This window comes from Entelurus aequoreus, linkage group LG06, assembly GCF_033978785.1.
Source record: "Entelurus aequoreus isolate RoL-2023_Sb linkage group LG06, RoL_Eaeq_v1.1, whole genome shotgun sequence".
NCBI classification, from domain to species: domain Eukaryota; kingdom Metazoa; phylum Chordata; class Actinopteri; order Syngnathiformes; family Syngnathidae; genus Entelurus; species Entelurus aequoreus.
Window position 1 is genome coordinate 26,061,403 of NC_084736.1, and position 19,961 is coordinate 26,081,363.

Here is a 19,961-nt window from a genome sequence, read left to right on the forward strand (position 1 = left end):
TGATTGATTGATTGATTTATCGTCCGGTTACTTGGCATATCAAACATCGGTCCAGGCCTACAAAGTGCTGGTATTTTCGGTGCAGCTGAGATAGGCTCCACCACCCCCCGCGACTCCAAAAGGGTCAAGCGGTAGAAAATGCCAAATATCGGAGGCGAGAATCGGTCGATTTCTAATGTCATTCACTGCGTTTACAGAATCAGAATCAGCTTTATTGTCATTATGCAGGGTAACGAGATTGAGGTTGATTACATGCACTAAATTAGTCTGATTTCTCAAATAGTTGGTTTTCTTGTATTTTCATACCGACGTGTGAAGTCCAAGTGTCCATGCATTTTCTCTAATGCAACCAATGGTCATACGCAGTGTGCCTCCCGTACACTGAAGGGGCGCTTATTTCCTTTTAGCTCGGTTAATTTATTTAATTTCCGGTTGACCGATATGACGTCACACCAGGCGTCTGTGGCTTCTACCACGTTAACAGCCTAGCTCTGTTGTGATGTCGGCTGTGATATTGACACAGATTACAAATATTACGTCTCTAATGGCTATGTTGATGTTAAGAAGCAGACAGCATCAAGAAATTATCTTGGATTGCGCTACGAACATGACGCTACTACCAAGAATGTATCGGGGCGGATGTAGGTCGGATGCATTGAAAGACCGGCGGAAAAGTTTTTCCGAAGGAATTTTTGGACGAAAATCATGGAAACAAAACTTTTGAATGTCTCAGAGTTAATTCAAAAGGCTCTGGGGATTGATGGAAAGAGTTTTAAATCCGGAGTTCCCCGACTGATATCCAGAGGAAGTTTGCTATTGTTCTGGACTACCTTGCCAGTTGTACGGAAAGGGAATCAGTTGGCTTGCATAAATGCAGTGTGAAGAGGTTTGTGTACGCTTTATTATTTGCCTTTAATATACCTGCTTCATAGGACTGGATGAAAAAGTATATCTCGATATATTTTTACTTGAACTCAATATTCGATACATATCTCTATATATTTTCCGGTGAAAGTATACATATAAAGATATTAATTTTTTAGCGCGATTCACTGAAATTGAAGTGAATGACAACTGTACTGTAAACAGTCAGTGGCACTTTTATTAACCAGTTAGTCGCGCATGGATGATACTAAAGGTTCTTCCTGCCGCACCCCCAGCCCCCTCAAGAGATCTGGTTTCCAATCGCATAGTCCAGGTGTGTTAGTCCGACTTTTCAAAAAAACAAACACGATCGGATTAAGGTGTTTCTATGGGCTGTAGGAGGCTTATTTAGAGCCCAACTATTTGAGAAGTAGGACTAATTTAGTGCATGGACACGTACTGATTGCTTGTGCGGAGTGTATTGTCATGTTATGCTTCACAGGCGCTGACTTCTCCCAGCAGCTGCATGCGTCCGCTTCCTCGCAGTGTGTCGAGCTGCATCAGGCCGCTGAAGGCCACAAAATGTATAAATGGAAATTGGTTGACCGCATTTTGAAAGAATGTTGGGTGGGGGTTGATGCGCTGGTTGACGTAGACCCAAAGGCTCTCTTTATGCATTGACTGAATCACTAAGGCCCGCTGATGCTGTCTGCACGCTTCACACACATGCACACACACACACACACACACACACACGTACATCTGCTCCACATCCGCCTTCTTACACACACTTTTCTTTTCACACTGCGGTGAGAAAAGAATGGATGATGATGAGAGCAGGATGATGAAGGTGGGACACAATCCTGTTAGAGCTGATTGTCCGGAAACTGGAGGTTGTTGGTTCGAACCCGGGTCCATCCAGTCCAGTGTCTTCTGTCGGAGAGACACAAATTGGCAGCTATGTTTTTGTCAGTCTACCTTTGACAGCTGTATCTTACCAGCACTAACGTGCGATTGTGGACTGAATTAATGATTTGAATTCATCTACTATTAAACACGTAAAGTGGTGGAAATGAATGTAATTTGAGTGAAATTATGTCACTGTGAAGAGAAGGAACGTTTGTTTGATAGGGCTGCAAATTAATCCATTAGTTCAACTAGTAAAACGTTTTTATTTATATTCTGCCGCTTCGATTAATTGTTTGAGTGTAACCAATAAAAAATGCCAAAATCTGGACCGCTTGGAGTGCCCGGAACTTTAATAGGCAGACATAGGGCACACTTTAAAAAGGTGGTGTGTATGTGTGTGTGTGTGTGTGTGTGTGTGTGTGTGTGTGTGTGTGTGTGTGTGTGTGTGTGTGTGTGTGTGTGTGTGTGTGTGTGTGTGTGTGTGTGTGTGTGTGTGTGTGCGTGCACACTGAGCTGTGTGGTGGCGAACAGCGGAGAGTTGTTTTTTTCTTACATTTTTATTAATGCACACAAAGGCCTGGGGGGTAAAATGATATATAATATCAGGATAGACACGTAATCGATATAAGAAATGCGATAAAACATTCAATATATGTATATTTGTTTCTTCGTTAGAAAGTAAAAGTTGCAAAGCAAGGTTTGTTGTATGAACAAAGACACTCGCTCTCCGGTAACCGAGCAACGCAGGAAGTGATCACTGATCAGTGGGAGTGACACGCTAACAGCCAATCAGGTAACAGTATTTACTACCAACTTTGGTTGTGCGATCTTGTTGTCTGGCGGTTGATTCTTTGCGTGGAGTTAGAAGAGAAAGTCAAAATGAAGAAATTGTGGATAAAAGAGGAAAAGTCACCTGGACAGTATGGGACGTTCTGAGATTTTTTCAAAGGGATCTTAGTCAGACCAATGTGGTCTGGAAATAATGCAAGACCGGTAGTACCACACCACCTTAGTCGTGCTTACCCTTTAGAGCACAGCTGAAACTTTCTCGCACTAAATCTGCGGAAAATAGTTCTTCTCAGGTTTCTCTATGTTTACATTTTCACACTTTGCACTATTTTCTTACACTTTATTAAACATTTATTACATACTCCTTTTTTTTGCACCTACATTTTAAGAGCCTATTGTTACGTGTTCAAAGTGATTTTACAATTTTGTTTACATTCTTTGAGTGTTTTGATTGTTATGCACACATGTTAAATGTACAACTTTAATGCTGATGGTGTGCATTCACCAGAAAAAAAAGAATGTAAGTTAGGGCATTAACTTCCGCCATTAGTCACGTCCGTTGTGTACTTTGGAAAGATACTTCACCCTTGCTCCTGATGGGTCATGGTTAGGGCTTTGCATGGGAGCTTCTGTCATCAGTGTGTGAATGTGTGTGTAAATGTATAAATAGTGTCAAAGCGCTTTGAGTACCTTGAAAGTAGAATATATAACATAAATCCATTTACTACTGGGCACATGGTTGGAGTCTGTTTAAGACAATTACTCAATTAATGGATGAAGCTAAAAAGCTAAATAGTCAGAGTGTCATAGTTGCTCACTGCTGAGAATTACATGAATGAACTTTGAAGGATCAAGCCAGCATTGGAAGGGATGGTGCAGTACCAGCTAGTGTTGTCCCGATGCCAAAATGTATTTCGATACTTTTCAAAAATATAGGGCACTATTAGCTTTATTTTAATATAAAATCCTATGATACATTAAACATATGTTTATTATCACAGTCAAAGAACAATTTTGGCATTAGTTAACAATGAATGACTGTAGACTACAAAATTGGAATCCTCGATCTTGGAACTTATTCCGAACAAAAACACAAACTGCAAAGAAAGGGTGTTATATAATAATAACAAGACAAAGTGTGTCCTAAATATTTAAAATATACTTCCATCCCATCCATCCATTTTCTACCGCTTGTCCCTTTCGGGGTCGCGGGGGATGCTGGAGCCTAGTTAAATTAAATATCTGCCTTGTTTTAATGAATACTTAAGCCTACTACGATCATGGTGGTACTCGGAGAGCCAAGTGTTTTCTGAGATAGTATTTGGTGAAAAAAGTTTGAGAACCACTGCTGGAGTCCTTCACTGCTAACAGTACTTTTTAGAAACATAGTTTATTTGCTACCACGAAAGCCAGGATGAGTAACTTGGAAGCTGCTTCTGTGGATGGATATTAGCCGTTGCAGCTTCTGTTCAAATTGCAGCTGGTGTTCTGGAAAGCCATGCACTCTCTCCCACACCGTTTGCATGTGTGTAACAAAGAATATGGATACGTAATTGTGCTTCCCTGAGCATGCATTACTTCAATCAATCGATTAAAGTGCATTTATATATCCCTTAATCACAAGTCCCTCAAAGAGCTTCACGAACTTACGACGACATCCTCCGATCTAAACCCACATTTGTGCAAGGAAAAACTCGAAAAAGCCCAGCTGGAGAAAACGAGGAAACCTTGATACAGGATCACAGATGTAGGGACCACCCTTGCAGGGTAATCGGCTGCCATGGATGTCGAGTGGGTACAATTATTGAATTGTTACGTTAATATTGTTAGATTATTGCATTGTTAGATTAATAGGTCATGTGGGAGTCCAGTCCATCATCACAGGTGATTTTCTTCTGGGCTCAGCCAGGTCAGCCCACAGCTGTGCAAGGAAGAGTGGTCCACCTCGGGGTACAACTTTTTGAAGGAATATTTCACAATCTACAGCCTTGTGAGCACCACCACACGTCAATATCAGCTGTCTCCATCCATCCATCCATCCATTTTCTACCGCTTGTCCCTTTCGGGGTCGCAGGGGTGCTGGTCCGTTTAAAAAAAAGCACAACTCTTTAATGGTCTAAGAAATACTGTCAAATGATTACGTGATAATTGCCATTATTCTCTCTCATGATGAGTATTGTAGCATCACACCTGTCTTTAGTCCCTCCCACACATCAAGTGCTGCAAAGGTGGGTTAACGTGACAACACGACTCGCCACCCATGATAAAGTACACTTTGTGAGAAGCAACTGCCATTTTGTTGCTCCCACGCTGTTCTTCATGCTCCTCTTCATCTCCAGTCTTCCTCCTCCATCACTTCCACATCCCACTTCTGTGGGAGAGGATCCAGCTGGAGGATGCATGATACATTGGAGTGTTAAAGCACATCAATAAGGGGCGGCGTGGCGAAGTTGGTAGAGTGGCCGTGCCAGCAATCGGAGGGTTGCTGGTTACTGGGGTTCAATCCCCACCGTCTACCATCCTAGTCACGTCCGTTGTGTCCTTGGGCAAGACACTTCACCTTTGCTCCTGATGGCTGTTGGTTAGCGCCTTGCATGGCAGCTCCCGCCATCAGTGTGTGAATGTGTGTGTGAATGGGTGAATGTGGAAATACTGTCAAAGCGCTTTGAGTACCTTGAAGGTAGAAAAGCGCTATACAAGTATAACCCATTTATCATTTATCATTTATAATAACATGAATAACAAAGATGCAATATTATTATTCTTATATCCTGGTTGTGAGCTCTTATGTTGCACTATTTACTCATGCTGCGCCCCTCCAGGCCCTGGCCATGCCCTCGAGCGCACGGGCGGGCAATCTTAAGGACCCGGACGTGGCGGACCTCTTCTGCAGAGATGACCCAGAGAAGCTGTTTGCTGACCTCAGGGAGATCGGCCATGGCAGCTTTGGAGCTGTCTACTTTGTGAGTACTTTTTTTTTCAACTTTTCTGTACTTTGCAGCGCCAAACCAAGTACAAAACCTTTCTGCCAGCTCATTTCTGTGTTGAAACAGAAGCTGTGTCTCCAATGGAATACTCTTAAAAAGAGTCTGCAGCTTCTGACGTCATTAGCACTAGAGATCGACCGAATATTGGCCAGGCCGATTATTTGCGCCAATATTTGGCATTTTTTAAAACAACAACAACATAACTACATTAGCAGATACAATATATACACATATGATACCAGTACTTAGTATGTAAAGGGGAACTTCAATTATCGTTCACAATTATTATGAGAGATGAGGACAAAGGTTTAGGGTTTTTTTGCATCGTAATTTGTAATAATCATCTCGCTCTAGGTGGCTAGCAATGCAGCTAATTGGCTCAATCAATTCTGCCTCTAAATCACTTTGAAAATGCTTTCAAAAACCGCCAACAACACTTAATTTACATTCCCTAACCTTTATAATAACCAAGCTGTAGCGACATTGTTGTAATAAGAGTAAATACTGAGATAGGCTCCAGCAACCCCCGCGACCCGTAAGGGACAACAGTAAAAAATGGATGGATGGATGGACCACGGTACTCTTTTTCTAGTGTAGTAACACATTGTTTTGCGACGGCATGCTACAGCTTAAGCTGTAAGCTAGCTTCTGCGTCAGCAGCTGAATGGCTTTTGAGTTTGTTATGCACAACGAAATGCAATAGGACACCAGTCTGTATTGACTGAAAAACATGATCATTAGGGGTGTAACGGTACGTGTATTTGTATTGAACCGTTTCGGTACGGGGGTTCCGGTTCGGTTCGGAGGCGTACCGAACAAGTTTCCACACGAACATATTAAGTAGCCGCCTAAGCTAAAGTCTTAACAAGCTGCTCTGCTTTCTGCCTCTATCTCTGTCAGTCTCAGTACCCAGCATTGTCCCACCCACACAACCATCTGATTGGTTACAACCTTAGCGGTAACAGCCAATCAGCAGTGCGTATTCAGAGCGGTAATAGCCAATCAGCAGTGCGTATTCAGAGCGCATGGAATCAGTGCTTCTGTGGTGGGGTTAGTAGATAGGTGTTTAGCAGGTGAGCATCAGGCAGCGGACTCTCCCCAAATTAAAATAAACACCTCCCAGTCAACTACTAGTAACATCACTATGAGCCCGTTGACATTCTAGGAACAAACTGCAGCTCAGCTCGCTCACAGTCCTGGCTTGAGGTGAAGGCTAATTAGCTTTTAGCGTAACGTTAGCTCATTTTGCGGTGTGTGTGTTAGCTCATTGTGCCGTGCGTGTGTGTGTTAGTTCATTGTGCAGTGTGTGTGTGTGTGTGTGTGTGTGTGTGTGTGTGTGTGTGTGTGTGTGTGTGTGTGTGTGTGTGTGTGTGTAATCATTAGTAATGTAGCAGCCTAGTTTTGAATGGCAGGGTCCCTGCTATCACATGTTGATAAAAATATAACATTTACATAATAAAAATCAACTACAGGCTTCCCAAATGCTGTAATAAATTAAGCATGATGAGTTGACTTGAAACTGTTTAATGTTGCACTTTTTATATGTAGAAGAAAAGTTTTGTCATTTTATTTAATCTGAGCAACAACTTGAGGCAGTTTAATGTTGATATTATCATAGTGTTCCCAATGTTAAAAGGATAAAGCCATTGTTTACAAATTTGGTAAATAAATAACTAGGGATGATGTTTGATAAGAAATTATCGAGTTCGAGCCTATTATCGAATCCTCTTATCGAACCGATTCCTTATCGATTTTCTTATCGAGTCCAGATAGGTTGTTGTATATGGAAAAAAACACACAATATTTGGTTTAACAAAAGCTCACTTTTATTATATAAGAAAAAAATAAAATCTAATTAATAAATAAATATTGACTGTTACCCCCCTAAAAAAAAAAAAAAAGTTGAATAAAATATTGACTGTTGTTACCCAAAGTATATTAAATGGGATTTTTCAGAAAAACAAATATATACAGTAACACAAATAGGTGTATAAATAATAATATAGTGTTAAAAAAAATCAGTCCCTTGGGCACAAAACTGAAAATAATACAGCTCTCCAAAAAGTGCACTTCTGCTGCTATTGGAACATACTAACTACAGCTATTACTCAGGAAAAGGCTCAACAGGACTCTGCTGGACCTGCAGAACTTGCTGACACGGAGCCTGACCTTGCTGACCAAGGACTGACAGCAGTGTCCGCGTCACCTGCTGTTGAGAGACTGTCTAGACCTAAGAGACATGTTCAGCCACCTAAGAGGCTGATTGAGAGTTGTTAAGAACTCTTAGTTTTTTCGAGTTGTTAAAAAAAAAAAGTGTTGACATAACTGTTTGTTATGATGCTTTGACATTTTTGCACTTTATTTCTTTATTGAAAGAAAAGTCTATGAAGAGAAAAGTTGTTTGCAAATGTGGCTACAATGCTAAAAAATGAAAAGTTAAAGCTAAAAAAGAAATACAATTTATTGAGTTAACATTATTTCTTTATAGGGGGAAAGATGTGATGTTATGAGCTAGGGAATATAACAACTACACTACCCAGCATGTAACGGGAGTGACGAGCATGCGCGGTAGCCCCGAAAAGTGTTGTTGCATGTCGCCACCCGGCAGCTAAGAATGAGGTTATGAGCACGCTGTGAAAGTAAACGTCAAGAACTCAGCCAACATGCCTCGTCTGCATTATTTATAATTAGACAGACAACACATATACAGTGTGATTTTGTTTTGTTTACAAAGAAAGAAAAACAAAAGTTAAAAAAGGGAGATGTCATATATGTTGTATATATATGTATGTGCTGCGGTTGCTTTAAGAACGTTGCGACAGCTGCCGTAAAGGAGGTGCGTTGCTAGCCTCGTCGCTATGTTTCCGGTTTGTCGTAAAAGTGTTCGTCATGTGTTTGTACCCTGCTCAAATCTCTCAGTAAAGTTATTCGGTGGATTAAACCTTTTGTTTTGAACTTTATTACACCTTGGAGCGCTTTTTCCGGTCCATTTTTTTCCTGCTTTCGCTATCTGTGCCTAATGACTGAGCTACGTGACGTCATTTCTTGTGATGTCCCACGGAGCATTTCTTGTCGGGACGGGATTCATTCCCAGGGATTCGAATAAAGAACCAACTCTTTTTCTTTACTATGGTGGTCTCGATAACGGGTACCGGTTCTCAAAAAGGGATTCTAGTCTGAGGACTCTGTTCTTTTCTTATCGAACAACCGGGAAAACCGGTTCCGAGCATCATCCCTATAAATAACCAAAAAAAATTTCTTTTGTTGTTTTCTTACTGTAGCGAAAATTAACCGAACCGTGACCTCTAAACCGAGGTTCGTACCGAACCGAAATTTTTGTGTACCGTTACACCCCTAATGATCATATTACAGTACCTGTAAAGATTTGGCCCTCATTTCATGTTTTGGTTGTGCACAACTCGATCGACAGCATATGTACTGTAGTTGTACCAACAAGTTTGTTGTGCTGCATGTTTGATGATTGATAGTATAGTCACTCACTTGATGCACAGTTGTCCGCTTGGTCCAGCTGGCCAGGGAAGTTTTTTTCCAGTTTTCCAGTTGTCCCCAAGTTCCACATTCACACCGTCAAGTCACATCGACCTCACTCGCTCGGCTTCCGTATGCTTCAATATTTCACCCTCTATTTGTGCTCGCTTCTATAATCAGTAGTTCATCCTCCGTGTATTCAGCTTCAAAAAGATAAAGATGTGAATCCTAATTTTTCAAAAATAGTCGTCTTCTGTTACCAAGTCTGCCATGATTAGAACACAGGCGTTTGTTTTCGGAAGTAGGAACACATATTTGTTGCCGGGTGTCGGAAATGCGTTTCTATGGGAATGAAAATAAATGCGCTGAGGAAATAAGTTCCGGTATTGCTTAAAGTGATCAAAATACTGTAAATATTGAACATATTACATATTGTTATGAACTTGTCTGTTACTGCATTATACAGTATATATGCTTGCAATTAGGGCTGGGCGATATACTCAATATATCGCGGGTTTGTCTCTGTACGATATAGAAAAGGACTAAATCGTGATATTCGAGTATACATTCTCACGCAGTTGCTTTTAGCTGCGGGCATTACACTGCATGCGTTTCCCACTCTTTCTTGTCTCTCTTTCTCACAGATACATAAAACAAGCGCACATTCTTACACACGTCACGTGTGCAACGTCACACGCTCCCGCGCAGCATAGAGGTAGCGACATGGTAACGTTAGCTGTGATGCTAACGGTGCGGTGCGGGTGGTAATACGAGAGAGAGAAGGTGCGAATCTGGTAACAAATAGAGGAAGAATTAATTCCCAAGAAAAACAGCACGGGATCCATCGTCTGGTGGTGGTTTGGCTTCAAGCGGGAATATGTTCAACATTTATGCGGCAAAAGCGTTGCTACAAAAAGTAGCAGCACTGCTAAAGTAGCATCATTTGAAAAGTCACCCGCTGGAGAATGAGGAGTGCTTGAAACTCTGCATGTCAACATCTCCGGCCGGTGCCACACCAACAAAATGCCGAAGCAACTATTTCCACATCAACACCGTATGAAAAAAAAAATCAACAACAGAAGGAGATAACGTCCACAGTAACCTACCACATAGCGAAAAACATACACTATTTGATTTCCTATTATGCAGCTCATTTTTATTTGACAGTTATTGAAATATTTTGTGTGACATCATGCACAAAAGTGCACTTTATTTGTTTTTAACTATTGTAGTGGCGTTCTGTACAAAAAGTACACTTTAATATAGTGTTTTGATAAGTCATCTTGGTGACATCATTCACAAAAGTGCACTCAGAGCTTGTTATAAAATGTCTCTGACAATCTTGCAGTTTCTGTTTTGGAAATTACATGAATGTTTGTGCCACTGCTTGATAACTGTTTAATAAATACACTTTTGGTCAATTCACTTAGTTGTGATTTCCCTCTCTGCATGATAGTTTAAAATGAGCATATCTTAATGCAGTATGAACAAGAATGTTTTAATGTAGACACATAGAATCATCATACTGGTGTGATTATATGTATCAAGTGTTCATTCAAGGCTAAGGCAAAATATCGAGATATATATCGTGTATCGTGACATGGCCTAAAAATATTGAGATATTAATAAAAGGCCATATCGCCCAGCCCTACTATCAGTGTGTATATAAAACCTTGAAGGAGGGTTTTGAAGTTATTTTAGAGGACTTTAAAGGCTACAATGGTGAATTCTATTAGCCGCATTTTGCAAGCGTTTTTTTTATCATCTTTAGAATCCTAAAAAAAAAAAAGACAAGTCTGTTCTTGTCTCTCATAATGATTGTGAGCGATAGGCAAAATTCCCCAAAAGTGCATTTCCCCTTTAAAAAAAAAAAATTAGTGAAGTTGATGGTAATAAGCACTGCTCAAGCACCAGCCCTTTGCCCTGTATGAGAAAGGTTCCCTTTTTCGTCTCTTTTTTAAATCGCAGCACTCATGCAGCCATACCCCGCACACAAAGTAAAAGGGGAATTGTTCCATAAAGTGACTGAACAGCTGGGTATTTGGCCACATAGTGTTGCATCTTGACATGACTCTGAAGTGTGTTAATAATATATCAAGTCACTCCTTTTTAAAGCCATATGTTCTTATTTCAGGCCAGAGACGTATGCAACAATGAAGTGGTGGCCATCAAGAAGATGTCGTACAGCGGCAAGCAGACAAACGAGGTGAGCATGCGGCGGACACGGGCGTGTGCATGCGGCTACACGTAGCATACGAATGCTGATCGAGTGTTGTTGCTCTCGTGTGCAGAAATGGCAGGACATCATCAAGGAGGTGAAGTTCCTGCAGAAACTTCGCCATCCAAACACTATTGAGTATCGTGGATGTTACCTGAAGGAGCACACAGCATGGGTATGTCCAATTAGTGTGTGACACCTTCGTGTTTTTTCAGACATTTGTTTTGTCCTTTGCAGCTGGTGATGGAGTACTGCCTAGGCTCCGCCTCCGATCTCCTAGAAGGTCAGAAAAGCACAAAAGATGGTCATCACGGTTGCTTGGGTGTCTTTTGTTGACCTCCTTGTCGTTTGCAGTTCACAAAAAGCCCCTGCAGGAAGTTGAGATTGCTGCTATTACCCACGGTGCACTGCAGGGACTGGCGTACCTTCACTCTCACAACATGATCCACAGGTAACGTCCAAGCTCTTCTCTGCATCGTCATGCTTCTCTGTTATCATGATGTTGCCCACAGAGACGTGAAAGCAGGCAACATCCTGCTGACGGAGCCAGGCCAAGTTAAACTGGGCGACTTTGGCTCCGCCTCCATCGTGGCCCCGGCCAATTCCTTCGTGGGTACGCCTTACTGGTGAGTGGCACCAGTGTGCAGCGACATGGAGCACACCAGTCAAGAAACATTAGTGTCAATAGGGATGTGATGATAAGCGGTGTTAATGATCACCACTGAAATATTACCACTTTAAATTATAATAATTTGTATCGGCTATCACAAATATCGAATCGTTGTTCAAATGAATCCTTACACCCATACTATACATCGTAGTGTCTTCAAAGAGCACTTTTTTTTTTTTTTTTACTAAATAGCAACTTTTGTCGAGGCTATAACCAATTATTCATGTTTACATTGTTTCTTATGGGGAACTCTGCTTCACTACACAAACTTTTCGGTTTGCAAACCATACTCAAGAGTCAATTAAGTTTGTAAAATGAGGTTCCACTGTATTCACAATGAACTTAAAGGCTGTGTTGCCTTAGAACAAAGTGTTTGAAAATAAACTCCACGGCGTCACGTTGAAACTACAGGACGTCCAAACAACAGGAAACAAACTAACGTGATGTCACATAAACCGGAAGTGAAACAAACCGATCACCATATTTGCATTTATTAAAAAAACATTTTTAAATGGTTACACATTAAAATAGAAGATAAACATATTTGAACACATAAATAAAAATATGGCTTTTATGAAGCCAGTACAATATTTGATGTTTCCTCTGCCAAGAAAGTATATTGTGTGTCTTATTTATTTAAGTTATTAAAAGAATAACGTGGTCAAAAGATTTTAGTGTGTGCGTCAGTACATTATGAGCACATTCAATATTAACCGTGATCATTTTGGTCACAATGTCATTTGAAGATTTTATTTATTGTTTTGGTTGTGTATATTTGATGGTCTTCCAGCAACGCCTTCACAAAAACAGAAGTTATTTTATTGCTTTTGATAGTGATTTTATATTCAAGTGCAAAATTTCGCTAACAGAGCATATATATTTTTTATTATTTGTTTGTTATATTTGGTATTATTATTGGTATTTAAAACTTTACATTATGCAAATTTTATATGCAAAATTTTTTTGCATTTTAAAGTTTATACTTACGTTAATATTATGTATTAACATTAGTGGTTAATTTGGTCTCAAAATAATGTTAAAAAAATTGTATATTGGTAATACTTTGTAGGTCAATATATCCTCAAGCAAAATGTGTTATTGGGCCAGGCCTAGTTTTTTCCCCATTAAGACAAAACATACCCCAATCTAAACTTATATAAATATTTTACTGTCAAGATATTCAGTTTGAAAATTGAAACTACAAGCTGTGCACTCTTAGCACAAAGTAATCATTCTATACTCTGAGCAATATGAGACAAAGGTGTTTTTATACGGTGCCTTTAAGGACCGCTGAACAGAGGATGACGCCCGCCAGAAGTAATGAACAATAATATCAATAAGATTAAGATTTGTTATGCACTTTTCATTGAAATAAATCTTAAAGTGCTGCAGTCCAAAGCAATGTTTAAAACAATAAAAGCTTATCCATTAAAACATATAACACTATGTCAGTGAAGCATCAGAAACACAAAATATGCAAAATAGTGGCTTTTTTAAATAGTGTGTCTAAAACAATAATATATAACTTGGTTAAAAGATTTCAGTGCGTGCATTAGTACTTTTTGAGCACATTCAACAATACCACGATAATAATGATAACCGTGATTATTTTAGTCACAATAACCGTGATAAGAAATGTTCATATCGATACATCCCTAGTGTCAAATAATAAATACGGATAAGAAAATGTGACAGAAGCTAACTTCTGACACCTCCCATTGAATCTAAAGATGGTACAAATGTTGCCCTACCTGTGCTGTGCTTGTGCAGGATGGCTCCAGAGGTGATCCTGGCTATGGACGAGGGTCAGTACGATGGCAAAGTGGACGTGTGGTCGCTGGGAATCACCTGCATAGAGCTGGGTAGGAGATGCACTCGCTCTTTTGTCAAGCACCATTGTGTAATTGAAGAAATATGTCGTTGAATCAATAACGTGTCAGCAGTAATAAGCAGAGATATCAATATTGACACAAGCAAACTCATCAAGATGAGTTCAAGAAACATTTCCTCATTTATCAGATTTCACTTGATTTGGTTGACTTTGACACACATTTGTTGAGGTATTGTGCCAGTCTTCACCAAAAGAGTTGATCTTATTTCCAATCAAATATTGAGTGGTTGAATGGAGATGTAGCAGATGAAAGGAAAAGTCTATCATGTGTTGTGGTCACAGCGGAGAGGAAGCCGCCCCTGTTCAACATGAACGCTATGAGTGCCTTATACCACATCGCTCAGAACGAAAGCCCCGTCCTGCAGTCCAATCACTGGTGAGACAGCATGACCCCCGTATTGACCCTCCTCATTGCTAACCAACTAATCCTGCAACTCACTAAGGTCCGACTCCTTCCGCAACTTTGTGGACTCGTGTCTACAGAAGATTCCGCAGGACCGGCCCACCTCTGATGTGCTGCTCAATGTGAGAACTGGAACACTTTGATTGTTTAGCTTCCATAGATTTAATGTGGAATCCTCATGAATTCACCTGTTTACAAGAATCTGATATATATTGAGAAGGGATATCCATCCATCCATTTTCTACCGCTTGTCCCTTTTGGGGTCGCGGGGGGTGCTGGATCCTATCTCAGCTGCATTCACATGAAAATGTCATATCACGGTTATTGTCAGCAAAATTGTCACGGTTATAATTTTTTTCATGATATTGCTAAACAAAACATTGTGGGGCGGTATAGCTCGGTTGGTAGAGCGGCCGTGCCAGCAACTTAAGGGTTGCAGGTTCGATCCCCACATCCGCCATCCTAGTTACTGCCGTTGTGTCCTTGGGCAAGACACTTTACCCACCTGCTCCCAGTGCCACCCACACTGGTTTAAATGTAACTTAGATATTGGGTTTCACTATGTAAAGCGCTTTGAGTCACTAGAGAAAAGCGCTATTTAAATATAATTCACTTCACTTCACTCACTCACACATGGACTAAACACATGCTGAAATCTTTTAACCAAGTTTTATTAAATAAATAACTACAATAAATTGACACAATTTTTTCAATCTTTATTTTTTTAGAATTATTTTTTTGTTTATTGATAAAGGCAAATTGTTCACTTTGCTTCATGTCCGGTTTATGTGACGTCCCGCGAGTTCACTTCCTATTGGAGACAGCTTAATCATTGTTCAAAAAGTTGTAAAAGAAAACAAAACACTTTGACATCCAACTTAGACCCGGAAATGGCGAGAAAGACACAAACAGACTTGAGGAACCTTTTGTTTAAGCTGCGTGAAGATTATGGTTAATTCTTCATACAAACGGGAAGGTATAAACATCCCACCAGTCGGCATTTCAGTGAGAGCAGATATTGTACAGTAAGTGATAGTTTTATTATGTTCATAGTTTGTATATCTTGTTTAGCACTTAGCAATATTGCTACATGATGCTTAGTGTTTCACTAAAGCTGGATCTGTTTCACATGAAACTTCTAAAATTTGTAGATCATTCTCCTTATAATCAGGATCAAAAATATATGTTTCTGATCATCATTTGTCCCAAAGTAGTTTTTGTTGTCTGTCATTAAGTCTGCTATGGTTAGTGGTGTTGTTGTTAAAGGGAAAAACGACCGTTGCTTTGCGTCTGTGAAATTAATATGTTCATGTTATTATAAATGTTACTACATTCATCATGTATATAGTTAAAGGGTGGATAGAAAATCTTAAAGGAGGTCTTCGAATCTTTTTTAGAGTGCTTTATAGGCGGAATAGAGCGACTCCTATTGGCTACCCTGATAGCGCTTATTTACGAGTTAGAATGCATAAAAAAAGTAAAACGTGTTGTCTTACATTGTGAATGAAAGACACAATTAAAAAAAAAACGCAATTCCCCTTCAAGCTCGTGAGCTAGCGCTAGTCAGTCCGTGAGTTTATCAGAATGCAGTTATCAGTCACGTTTTTTCCATCGCGTTAATTTAAAGCGGTAATAATAACCTTCAGAAGTTTTACAGTGATAATCATGATTACTGTTTATTGTTACATCCCAGTGGCACAATTCACGTCTATTGGTGCAGCTTTTGTTTCAAGTCACTATTTTTGTCAGCTCCACTTGGGTGTTAGTTTAGCTGATCTTGGGTGAAGAGGATGCAGAACATTACTTGGACTCCATTTCTCCTCTTCTGCTGCGTCTTCAGCATCGCTTCCTGTGTCGCGAGCGCCCGTTGACGGCGGTTATGGACCTGATCGCTCGCACCAAGGATGCTGTACGAGAGCTGGACAACCTGCAGTACCGCAAAATGAAGAAGATCCTCTTCCAGGAGACCCAGCAGAACGGCCCTGTGTCTGAGGGAGGAGAGGACGAGGAGGTGAGCTGGGAGAGAGAAGGGAGCGCGAAAAGAGCTGAGTGATGTACTCAGTGTGTGTGTGTGTTAGGAGGCGGAGCAGTACCTGTTGAGGACAGGTACAGTCAACAGCATGGAGAGCTCCCAGTCCGTACCCAGCATGTCCATCTCAGCCAGCTCCCAGAGCAGCTCCGTCAACAGCCTGGCCGACGCCTCAGACGACAGCAGCGGCGAGATGGCCATGATGCAGGAGGGCGAACACACGGTCACGTCCAACAGCTCCATCATCCACCGGCCCACGGTAAACACCTACTGTTCTCACGCTGCTGGGCAACTTTTAAAATGAACCCTGTCACCAATCAGGCTCAGGACAACATCTACGATGACCCTTACCAGCCAGAGCTTGAGCAGCCACAGGCGCCCTCTGCGGGCCGCCACCGAGCCTACTATCGCAAGCGTGACCACTTTGCCACTATCAGGACCGCCTCCTTGGTAGGTCCGAGTGCGACATGCACGTCTCGCCCGCGCTCGTGACTCCCAACGTGTCCCAACTTGTCCTGCAGGTGACCCGGCAGATTCAGGAGCATGAGCAGGGCTCTGCGCTGCGGGAGCAGATGTCTGGATACAAGCGCATGAGGCGGCAGCACCAGAAGCAGCTGATGGGCCTGGAGAACAAGCTGAAGGCGGACATGGACGAGCATCAGCTCAAGTTGGACAAGGAGCTGGAGAACCAAAGGAACAGTTTCTCTTCTGAAACCGACAAGTTGGTCAAGAAGCACCAGGCCATCTTGGAGAAAGAGGTAAGGAATATTTACACCAGTGACCCCACTGTGTCTTTATCATCACACTTTCTTACTGGTACCACAGCTAAAGGGGTGTGGGCTTGACATAATGGGAGAATGGTCACTTGCAGAATGAGGAAAAAGAAGGAAAAAATGTTCCTCTATAGTTGTTAGTTTTTTTGTGTGTATGTGTATGTTTTTCTCCTTTTTAGTCCTCCATTGTTGTTGGCCACATCATAACATCACTGATGGGGTTGATTATGCCAGCAGACATGAACACACATACACACACACACACTAGTGATGTGCGATACCACTGATTTTCTTTCCGATCCAATACCGAGTAAAATTCAGACTGGTATTGGCGATACCGATCCGATACTTTGTGCAAATATACCTAATGTGTCTTGTAAAATTTAAAAAGTAGTGTATTTTAAGTGTTGCTGCTCTTCGGGAATCCTCTTTAAAATTATATAAAATCACAGAGTGAAACAAATGATAGCGTTATTCTTCACTGAATGTGTTGTCTTATTGCTCAATGGTGCGTGTAGTGTCTCCAAATAGCATACAATAAAAGAATACATACACTTGCTGTTTTATAATACTGAGTGACTAGGGATGTAACGATATCAAAATATCACGGTATTATAGCCACGGTAGGATATTATTGTGGTATATGTAAAAAAAAAGTCTTAAAAATGCCATAGCGTGTCAAATGAAGTGGCAGGAATGTTTAGGATAAACACACTTACTGTAATTCAGGGCTTCTCAAATGTTTTCTGTTATGCCTCCCATAGGAAGAAGAAAATATTTCGCACCCCCACTCTCCACCGTGACATCAAATATTATAATTTGTCTATATAATTGTTATAACTATACCTCTACATAACATTGAAAGCTTATTAAAATTAAAGTAAACAACACACCGGTCTTTCTTCATATCCCATTGTGGTTACAGTTAAGCCCAGTGCTACTACATACGTTTAATCGTATTCTGGTACAATGAAACGCATCGCACCGTGTCTCCCCAGTGGGGCCGGCCTCACTATTTGAGAAGGACTGTTGTAATTTAACACAAACATAATGCTCAAGTGTTCTAATCATATTTATTACTACAACCATGTATTTTTAAGTGTAAAGAATTGTGCGGAAATATCCACTCTTTCTACCAAATATATATGACAATGTAACTTTTAATAATGTAAATACCTTTAAAAATGTATGTTTAGCTTTGCTGGCTTCAAATCTCTTTTCTGGTTGATGTTTCATCAAAAAGCTTCTAATATTTCCCTCGGTGTGCAGAGTCCGCGCTCCGACTGGACGCTTTCCCTTAGTTTATTTTTAGAACGGCCAATACATAAGCGCCGGAAAAAAAACACACTCACTAAATTTTCGTTTCATACAGTCAGACATCACGGCATTATTACCATGATTTTGAAACCGCACTACCGCGGTACCTACAATACTGTTTCACCCCAGGGTTTCCGCGGGTCATTAAAAAGTATTAAAAGTCATTAAATGGACTTTGTGAAAATTTAGGCCTTGAATTGCATTAAAAACCATTACATTTCATGTCTAGAGGCATTAAAGGCGGAGAAATCACACATGCTATTAGTTAATCACAAATCGTCAATTAAAGGCAAGTATCAGTTAACAGTGCCAAATTTCTTTGGTGTGACCAACAAAGCTACTTCTGCTGCCGCCATGATGCCACCACAACTGGCAGCTGCTGCTACAACTATGGTGGCATTAAAAAGCATTACATTAGATTTGCTAAAACCTGCAATAACCCATTGAGTGACTCATTTTAATTGCCAGCAGTTTTCTTGCTTGCGCATCAAATACTTACCTCGGCGGAAGAAAAAGTACCGTAATATCCGGACTATAAGCCGCTACTTTTCCCCCTCGTTCTGGTCCCTGCGGCTTATACAAGGGTGCGGCTTATTTACGGCCTGTTCTTCTCCGACACCGACGAAGAGGATTTCAGTGGTTTTAGTACGCAGGAGGAAGACGATGACACAATGATTGAAGACTGACTTTTCATATACCGGTAGGCTGGTTATTTTGATAACGTACAGGCGAGCACTTTGTATTACTTTGCACCATTGTATTATTTGTACTCTGCACGAATGCTGTTCGCCATGTCAAAGATGTGAAAGTTTGATTGAATGATTGAAAGATTTATTGTTAATAAATGGGACGCTTTGCGTTCCCAAACAGTCATCTCTGTCCCGACAATCCCCTCCGTGGTAGCAGGAACCCCTATATACTACGGTAATTACACATCAAAATCCTGCGGCTTATAGTCGGGTGGGGCTTATATATGGAGCAATCTGTATTTTCCCCTAAATTTAGCTTGTGCGGCTTATAGTCGGGTGCGGCTTATAGTCCGGAAATTACGGTAGTTCCCACCAATCGCGTTTCATTTAGACAAGTTATATATGATACACTGTCTTCCTGTTAATGATATACATTGTAGGCAATAAAGACAAGCATCAGTAAATAGTGCCACATTTCTTTGGCGTGACCGACAAAGCTACTTATGCTGCTGCCACGACGCTATGACGACTGGCAGCTGCTGCTACCATTACAGAAAAAGAGTAAACAGTTTCATAAGACAATTCTAATCCACTAAAGAGTAACAGTTAATGTAAACATTTCAACTATTCAAGATTATCATTGTCAAACACTTACAATGTTGTCTATATAGACAGTTGTAAGCTTTTGACTGTTTAAAATAACTCTTTGCCATAGGACATGGGCATCAAATTTGTGGCAATAAAAATGCATTAAAAACAGGAAATTAGATTTGCTAAAACCTGCAGAAACTCTGTATGAGTAACTCATTTTAATTGCCAGTAATTTTCTTGCTTGTGCGTACTTACATTGGCGGAAGAAAAAGTAGATCCCACCAATCGCGTTTCACTTAGACAAGATATCAATGATACACTGTCTTCCTGTTAATGATATAC

At 40.7% G+C, this 19,961-nt stretch overlaps 1 protein-coding gene across 3 annotated transcripts in view; it reads left to right on the top strand.

Annotated features, from left to right (window-relative positions):
• The window catches only part of taok2a (TAO kinase 2a), a 42,638-nt gene that overhangs the window by 11,998 nt on the left and 10,679 nt on the right, over positions 1 to 19,961 (top strand). For 2 of the 3 annotated variants that reach the window (XM_062050376.1, XM_062050375.1), the window contains exons 2-14: positions 5,385 to 5,525; positions 11,173 to 11,244; positions 11,330 to 11,431; positions 11,494 to 11,539; positions 11,611 to 11,707; positions 11,769 to 11,882; positions 13,697 to 13,788; positions 14,100 to 14,193; positions 14,261 to 14,342; positions 16,061 to 16,231; positions 16,299 to 16,508; positions 16,571 to 16,699; positions 16,771 to 17,007. In XM_062050376.1, coding sequence (XP_061906360.1) covers positions 5,394 to 5,525; positions 11,173 to 11,244; positions 11,330 to 11,431; positions 11,494 to 11,539; positions 11,611 to 11,707; positions 11,769 to 11,882; positions 13,697 to 13,788; positions 14,100 to 14,193; positions 14,261 to 14,342; positions 16,061 to 16,231; positions 16,299 to 16,508; positions 16,571 to 16,699; positions 16,771 to 17,007 — 1,578 coding nt within the window. In that variant the 5' untranslated portion in view covers positions 5,385 to 5,393. Of the gene's footprint in view, positions 1 to 5,384; positions 5,526 to 11,172; positions 11,245 to 11,329; positions 11,432 to 11,493; positions 11,540 to 11,610; positions 11,708 to 11,768; positions 11,883 to 13,696; positions 13,789 to 14,099; positions 14,194 to 14,260; positions 14,343 to 16,060; positions 16,232 to 16,298; positions 16,509 to 16,570; positions 16,700 to 16,770; positions 17,008 to 19,961 lie in introns of those variants that run through there. The other variant, XM_062050377.1, reaches the window with a different exon arrangement.